The sequence below is a fragment of the Lipotes vexillifer genome, unplaced genomic scaffold (genome assembly GCF_000442215.2).
Source record: "Lipotes vexillifer unplaced genomic scaffold, Lipotes_vexillifer_v1.1 scaffold800, whole genome shotgun sequence".
Lineage (NCBI taxonomy): Eukaryota > Metazoa > Chordata > Mammalia > Artiodactyla > Lipotidae > Lipotes > Lipotes vexillifer.
Window position 1 is genome coordinate 397,687 of NW_006779868.1, and position 8,550 is coordinate 406,236.

The 8,550-nt window shown below is 45.2% G+C and overlaps 1 protein-coding gene across 2 annotated transcripts in view; it reads right to left on the reverse strand.

Moving 5' to 3' along the window:
* Window positions 1-1,146: 1,146 nt before the first annotated feature.
* The window catches only part of HK2 (hexokinase 2), a 57,942-nt gene continuing 50,538 nt past the window's right edge, over window positions 1,147-8,550 (reverse strand). The window contains exons 13-18 of one of the 2 annotated variants that reach the window (XM_007453002.1): window positions 7,156-7,251; window positions 6,607-6,706; window positions 6,322-6,505; window positions 4,853-5,008; window positions 3,411-3,644; window positions 1,147-1,649 (exon numbers count right to left, since the gene is read on the reverse strand). In XM_007453002.1, coding sequence (XP_007453064.1) covers window positions 1,505-1,649; window positions 3,411-3,644; window positions 4,853-5,008; window positions 6,322-6,505; window positions 6,607-6,706; window positions 7,156-7,251 — 915 coding nt within the window. In that variant the 3' untranslated portion in view covers window positions 1,147-1,504. The remainder of the gene's footprint in view (window positions 1,650-3,410; window positions 3,645-4,852; window positions 5,009-6,321; window positions 6,506-6,606; window positions 6,707-7,155; window positions 7,252-8,550) is intronic. The other variant, XM_007453001.1, reaches the window with a different exon arrangement.

Below are 8,550 nucleotides of genomic sequence, written 5' to 3' on the forward strand. Positions count from 1 at the left end.
TCCCAACCCCGCACCAAGCAGTTTGAAATAAACACTTCTTGTAAAAACAGCTCAGTGTAAGGAAGTCTGTGGATAACACCTCCGGTAGAACATTTACAAAACAATTGAAGGCGAAGTTTGCTAGGAGGGCACAAATCCACCAAAAGTGTTTTCCCTGAAGTTTCGTTTGTTTGATTGTTTTGGTTTGGTTTGCTATCAACAATTAGACAATTTTTTCAATGTTTTTGGTGGCTTCCTTTATATTGTTAGAGAGGTTTAAAATACTAATAACTGCCCTAAGAATGAAGATTTCTAAGCAGAGTCTATTTGAAATGATTCCTGTTTCCTTTGTTAGCATCTCCTGTAATATGGCTCCAGGAAACTCCCTAGATTGAGCAGCCAGTTAGTGTGGTTTCTTCAATCCATAGCCCCAGCCTCCTTCACTCTGTCCCCAGCCACCTTCCAAGTTTCTGAGTATGCAGGGAAAGGAGCTGGCAAGGAGCTGCTTGGCCATTCACTCACCCTAAAGAGGCTTTCCTTCTTTTCCTGAAGATGAATGAGGTATTTCTAGTAACCAATCAGTATCTTCATCTTCCATCCTTTAACTACACTGATCTACTAATGAGACCCTGTGTATTTACAGACATAACAAATTAACATATAAATACGTTACATACAACCGATCGTTACGTACAGTGTCAAAATGAAGGAGCAGATGTACTTCATGAACTAAATAAATTTCAAATATAAATTAAAATGAAAATACAGTGTTTCCACCTCTGCAGGAAAAAATTTTTAAACAGACCAAAAAGTCTTCCCTCCCCCAAAGGTCCACTGCTTATGGATGACTTGTGAACGAACAAGGAGATGTGACAACAAGCCCACTCACAGGACTCTTGGCTTTGGTTTTGCTTGCTCAGACTCAGGATGCTTCGATTCCAGGAACAGCATCCACTGGAACCCACTAGGCAAACGCTTAAAGATGAGGTTGAAGAGGGGCGGCCACATGGCTATCCATGGGTTTCCCCTACATTACCGCCCCTCCTCCCTGCCTATGGGAGAATCAGGCTCAAGTCAGTGGAGACCTCCCAGATCTCTGAGAGGAGAAATAGCATCAACTTCCATGCTGGGGGATGCTCTCCACCTAGAAATGTCATGTTCAGGCTCCAAGGTGAAGCAACCATATTTTTTCATTAGTGTCCCCACCCTGTAGGATTATACAGGGACATGGAATTTGGCCAGGGGGATTACTAGAGGTTAAATTTTTTTTCAAGTTTTAAGAGAACCAATGGTAATGGCTGTGACAAGTGTGAACAAATCCTTACTTCAAATTGTATTTATCTCAGGAGGGCTAAGCCTTGGGTACCAAACTCTACAGTGAGTAGACAGAGACAAAACCCAGTCCAATAAGGTCCTCTCTGCCAAGGAAAAGCCAAGGGGTCTGTCTCTGACACAAGGGGATCAACTTATAATTTAAAGCAGGAAAGAAGGGAAACCAGAGGAAGTCCTTCCAATTTCGGGGGCTCTACCGCTGTCCAGCCTCTCGGATGCGGCAGGCCACAGCAGTGATGAGAGCCGCCCCCTTCCCACTGCCATCCTCCGACTCCAGGAAGGACACATCACATTTTGGAGCCAAGTCCTTCACCGTCTCATGCATGACTTTGGCAAAGCTGGAAAAGTTGGGAAGAAGACAGAAAAAATACTTTAGTCACAATTGATTTGTGTCCTCAGAGATGGGACCCTAAGAAGTGATGCTGGAAACCCAGGAATAATTGAGATGGGAAAGAGGATGAGAGCTACCATGTATTAAACATTATGTATTGTGTTTCAGAAAACTGAAACTTGGAGAGACTAGCAACATGCCCAAATTCTATGTCACAGTGGGCAAGTGGGAAGCTAAGATTCAACTCTAGGACAAAAGTCTGAGATTCTGGCAAGCTGTGTTCTTAAAACTAAGCAGTGAAAGAGAAGTTCAACAGTCGTGGACGCCACAAGCATACCTTGCAGAAGTGTATATATAACCTGTTCATCAACTCTGGAGGGAAGGATGAAGTGCCACATGTGTGATATTCTATTTTCCAGAGGTATTAACTCACTTCAGACTCATATCTAACCCAAAATGTCATTAAAGGCAAAAGGAGCAGACTTAGGAGGGTGTGTTGAGAGATGACAGAAATCACAGATTCTTCCTGATATGGGACTAGAGGAAGAAACCGTTCGTCACCATCTCCCCACCAGAGCAGGGACAAGTTGCTCCTCCCCATCTGCAGAGCTGAGAACAGAGGCTCCTAATACCAAGCCCCAGTGCTGGTGGCTAGACTTCTGTCCCCCTTCCGACCCTCACTTGGGACTGAGGTTCCTATTTTCACAATGACACTGATAATCAACAAGAGAAACTTGGAACTTCTCAAGGTCCAGTCTTTTCACTATCTGAGTAGACTCTGGGCAAGTTTCTCAGCTCCCTGAAACAATCATGGTGACAGCAGGTGACAATTCAATCGATGAGTCTCCCCATCCTACTTCATGTCCAGGCAAGGGGCACAGCTCTATTCTTTTAACTTTTAATTGAAGAGCTTCTAGGGGAGAGGGACTGGGCACTTCCTAATTTTAAAACAATTTATTCAACATATGCAAGTGAGGGAAGAAAGGAAAAGAGAAATAGTGATGAGAGGAGAAAAGGGAGAAGAGATGGAGAAAGACAGGAAAAAGAGTAAAAACAAAAGGGAATTCAGTACTTCCATACCACGGGTGAGGGTGGAAAACTTCTACAGAGGGCCAGACGATAGGTATTTTGAGCTCTGTAGGTCATATGGTCTGCTGTTATAACCAAAAGCAGCCATAGACAACACATAAACAAGTGGGTGTGGCTGCATTCCAGTAAAACTTTAGTTACAAAAACACTTGTGGCTATAATCTGCCAACCCCTACCCTAGACTGTAGAAAAAAATCTTGATCCAGAGTTCCAGCATACATTTACTAGAATGTTGACAGGAGCACTGCTTGTAATAGTCAAAACCTAGAAATAACCCAAATATGCATCATTAGAATAAATTATAGTATAGTCATTCAAAGGTATGCTATACAGCCTTGAAAATGAATTAACTGATTGCAGACTTCAATGTGGATGCATCTCAAAACCATAAATGTGGTGTGAGAAAAGCCAGTCACAAAAGAAAAGATGTCATATGGTAAGTTCAAAATTAAGTAAAACTAAACAATGTAGATGCATACGTAGATATATGGAGGGGGAAAAGAAAGCAATAGACTTAATCACCCCAGCACTCACCCATGGTAGGAGTAATCTGCCATAAAATAAAGAGAGAGAGAGAGAGAGAGAGAGAGAGAGAGAGAGAGAGAGAGAGAGAAAGGAAAGCAAGGAAAGAATGGAGAGGGAGAAAGATGGGCAGGAAGAGTGGAGATCAGGCACTCACTGAGGATGTAGCTTGTAGAGGGTCCCGTCCACGCCCACTGTCACTTTGAGGGTGTCCAGCCCACGGTTCTCTCGTATTTTGTCCACCACGGCGGCCATGCCTGCACCACAGAGCTGGGCTGCCCGCCGCGCCACCACAGTGCACACCTCCTTGACAATGATGCTGTCATCACAGGTGCTCTCGAGCCCTAAGTGGTGCAGGATGGCGCGGACCTGCAGCAGGGCCAGGCAGTCACTGGGCCAGGAGGAGACAGTGAGTGGTCAGTCACATACCTAGAGGGTATGGTGGCCTGCCACTCCGGGGCCTGGCTCCTTCATCAGAAGTGGCTCTGGGGGACCTGGCCTTCTGAGAGCTGGGGGCAAAAGCCACTGCCCCTGAGAGGTGGTTCCGTTCTTAAACTCAGTTCAGGAACTAGTGCTCATCTCACTGACCCTCACAGAGAGAACACGAAGAAACAGCTCCTTATGCCACTTTGCCCAGGCAAGGTAGAGCACTGCTGCTACAAAACTGACACTCAAAACAAAAGGAAATTCACTGTCCATGTATTCCACTTATTTGGAAATACTGACAGTAAAGACAGTGATGATGCTCGTAGGCGACAGTTTTCAGTTGCAAAGCCCTTTCCTGTCCAATCTCGCATTGTTCACAGGTCAACAGGACAAGCATCACCCACCAACATTAAATGCCTGTTCTATTTCTACTGCCCCACTCTGGGTTGTCTGAAATCTACTTGTGCACTATTTATGAAACAAAGATAAATAAAACTATAAGAAGAAAATAAACAGACATGCAAACTAGAACAATATTCTATTCACTGGTGCAGATGCCCTAGGGCCCCACTCATGTACACCAACCAGTTCCTGTTTTCCTATATGCATGAGAGTAATAATGACACAGCATTAATTTTTAAAAGGCTCTGAAATTCAGTATTCCAATTTGGAGCAGACTTCTCCACCATTAGACTGGAGGAAGAAGGCTTTGCTTTAATGAGCCGCCACAAGGCATGTTTCTGCACTGCCTGACATGCCAACTTCACTCAATCCTGGTTGCCTTATTACTGCAGCCAGCAGTTAAGAAGAACCCTTTTGCCAAGCATAAGTGTTTTAGTGGGTTATCTTCTCCGTGCATTCCAATTTACATTCTATGAGCAGCTATATTTCTTTCTACCTTTGAAATTGGTCTAAAACCCAACAATACTTCTTTGCACAGACTCATCCAGCTTACCGTGATTTTTCATGAGAATATTATATATTTTCCCTTAAAATGTCAACTGTTCATAACGTACTTTAAAACAACACTATATAGATACAAACATGTGAGCTACTAAACTGACCTTTATGTAAGCCACACCCTGATCTTACTTGAACTGTGGAAATCCCAGCTTGTCTGTCCATGAAAAGGAGGATATACAGTCTATCCTATTCCAGGCCCTAAATTCTCACCTCTCAATCTGAGACAGGAACTTGGTTTCAAAGATTCCCCGTGTCTTGAGCCGCTCCGAGATGCGGCCACGGAAGAGCAGCCCATGTTTGGTGAAATCGATGAGGATGTTACGAACAATTTCGCCCAAGTACATGCCACTGATCATTTTCTCGAACCTGCAATGCAGGTAATGTTCATGGAGATTAAGAAGGAAGGTGGTGGGATGTGCTGAGATACACCAGCTCCGTCACCTGCATTGCATTAGAAGGTAGAAGGCATACAGATTCCCCTTCGTAGGAAGGAAATGCTATTTGACTCGCTGAGGCAGGATTCCTGGCATCCACACATACTGACTCATAGCCTTCAGTAAAACGTGTCCTGAGGCCCAAGGGGTTCCCTGAGATTGACCCCATTTTATGGTTTCATTTCCCTTCCAAGGCTTATTCCCAACTCCTCAAGAAGGAACGCACACCCAAACCCCACCACACTTCCAGAAGGGTAAGATGCTGTCTTAATCCCCTGCGTTGCTGAGATTTAGCATGCTTTCTCTTCAGCCTAATCACTTATAGCTCAAGTAACTAGTGCCAGCTGGAGACCCCTGTTCTGGCCACTAGAACGAAACATGACTACTCAATGGCATGAGGGTCTTCTGGCTCTACCTAGTGCCTTTAAAAAGTCAATGTTCTCAGTTTCGACCAAACCCCATCATCATTCAATCTTGTCTTACTCCAGCCTGTTTCTTTCATTAATGTTGCCTGCCTGGCTCCTGGAGGCATTTTAGCCTGTGACCTCTACTATAAACAAACATTTTGCAAAGTATATTCTGCAGAAGTATGGTCCCTGATTAATCTAGTTAGGAAACACTATGTGCAACCTCTTCCTAATGGGATCCCACCATACCAGGGGCTTTGTGATGCTGGGGCTAACCCCTTGTCCAGTATGACAGTAGAGGGTGCTATATACTGGATAGATGGAGGAGAAAGAAGTTTGCTTCTATTGCTTCCTATTCCTATCTGCCTCACCCCAGCAATGCTTCTTCACCCTGATGGCAGCAGGTGGTTCAACTGTCTGTTTTTCCTCAAGTTCCAGATCTAGGTTTTAATACTCTCTCCCACCTGTTCTCCTAGTCCTCAGGGTAGGAGCTGATTGCTACATGTACTAACTGCTCCTCAGCATCCCCTTTTTGTCTTTTCATCCCTCTAAAACCTGTGTGACCAGTTCCCTATATGAAATTCTCCTTGCAACATAGCTGTTGTGATTTGTTTTCCCAATTGGACTTCAAGAGCATCACAGTCCAGCAGGGGGAAAAGGACTTAACCCAGAACTTTCCAGATGTATTTGACAAGAAGCCCTTTCCAAAGAAATCTCTTCTATTAACATCTCAAGAGAATGAGTGTCCCGGGATTTGCTGTTGTGGAGGACCAGATCACTCATCACTGTTCAGCTCTGAGATGAACATACCAGGGCCTACATGCAGTTGGGTACCTACCTCTGTTTGCCAGGGTTGAGGGAAAGTTCATCCACAGCTGCATCAAATTCTGTGCGGAAGTCATCTAGGCATCCATTGTCCCCGAAGGCCCCCCACTCCATGTTGACACACATCCGCCCCTCTTCCCCTTCCACCAGCTCAACATTCCGCATCTCCTCCATGTAGCAGGCATTGCTGCCCGTGCCTGCCAATCAAGAGATGTCAGTCAGGGCCTCACTCTGCACTTTCTGTCCTCCCACCCTGGGTTGTGTGTCCCCACACAGGAAGGACAGCCCGAGCCCTTACCAACAATGAGGCCAGCTTCACAGTGAGGGTCTTCATAGCCACAGGTCATCATAGTCCCAACTGTGTCATTCACCACAGCAACCACATCCAGGTCAAACTCCTGAGAGCAACAGCAGATCCCAATCCACAAGTGAACCACAATATTCTCCCTTCAGACCCTTGCAAGGGAGATTTAAATGTATCTAAAACTTATAAGGCAGGGCTCATTTTTCTCTGCTCAAATATCACCTCTTCAGAGACCTTCCCTGAGTATGCTATTTAAAAGACTGCCCTTCCCCAGCCCACTCACTCTGTCCTCACCCAACTTCATCTTCCTTCATAGCTCAAGAGCACCTGACATTAGCTCGTGGAATTGTTTATATAACAAGGGTTTTCTGTGGGCGTTCCTGAATCCCCATTTGCCAAGAGCAGGGCTTGACACACAGTGTACACTCACCAACTGCTGAAGGACTACGTTAACTCTCCCTTTGACCAACACAACTGCACTTAACACTTCCCCCAGCTCTGAACACACAGATCACTTCGGGCGTCATGTCACGCCTCTCCCACCTCTCGCCGGTGGATGGCTTCCTTCAGCAGTGTAACCACGTCCTCACCCTCGCAGCCAGATGCCTTGAAGCCTTTAGTCCACTTGAGGAGGATGCTCTAAAAATCACACATGGGCAGGGATGTGGATATCAGAGAAGGGCTCCTGGGCCATTTTCTAGTTCACAACCTCACAGGTTATACAGATGCCCTTTAAAAACCAATCATCTCACCCACAAATTATTCTAAACCTGTTTCACCTACTAGGAGTGCCTACTATGCAACAGGTACTGAGCTAGGCACAACCCATGTGTTACATGGTTCCATGTAACCTACAAGCCTACAGCTTGGAAGAGAGGAGGACTCACTCCCAGGCCCACCAATTCCAATGGATGGGCTCATAAGCACCATACGACTGCCCCGGCCAAGGAACTAAGTTCTATATGCTTGTTTCTTTCACTGGGAAAAGCAGTTTGCCCTGTACATCGTACAGAGGGGCGGTTTGTGTCTCTAAATTTTCAAACTCTAGTACGAAGTGAACAAGTACCCTTCGCTATGTCAAAGGGCCCTCCAGGAGCAGATACATGAATATGGAGGACCGTTTCATATACTGTTCCCTCGTTCCCTCTTTGCTGCCATAGCCTATCAGGGAACAAGTATCAAGGACCCCCAGGCCCCCTTCCTGAGAGGTCAGAACCTATAAGTGGGCTGTGTGCTCACTATCCACCCACTTGTATTGTTTCTCCATGACTTGCTTGGTTGTTTATACCAACCAGCTTGGCATTTCATGGCCCAGGAGTTTGGTCTCACAAGTCCCGCTGTGTTCAGATCCCAGGAATCGGAAAAACAAAGTACAATCTCAGCAGTGGCCTGGTTTACACACCCACATCCAAACAACTATGTGCTTCTCTCCACCTGATTTTCTTGTCTACAAATTAGCTTGACGTCTCTGATGAAATTTTGTATTTGGCACTTTCAAGCGTACAGAATGTTCAAATTACATTATTGCAGGTGGTCCTTAATAATAAGACATGGAGAGGCCCCAACAGCTGAGGAGAACTGCCCGTGGCCACCAGCTAATCCAAGCAGCTTGAGGCCTCTGGACCTCAGCACCTGCTGGTTTTCCCATCAACAGGGTGAACCCAGCAGAGCAGAATCCAGCTTACAGACAGAACAACAGACAAAACCCAGCTTCTGCTTCATTTGTTCTTAGTTTTCACAGTTCTAGACTGAATACATGCTCCTTACAGAAACTTAGAACATATGGTATAAAGTCCAATACAATGACCTGGAATTTTACAATTCAAGCACTAACAGAAACAGTTAACATGCCTTGGGAGCCACTAGATAAATATATAAACATATATACATGTTGCTATACTTGAAAAGTAAGATAGTGTCTGTTAAAAATATTTCAGC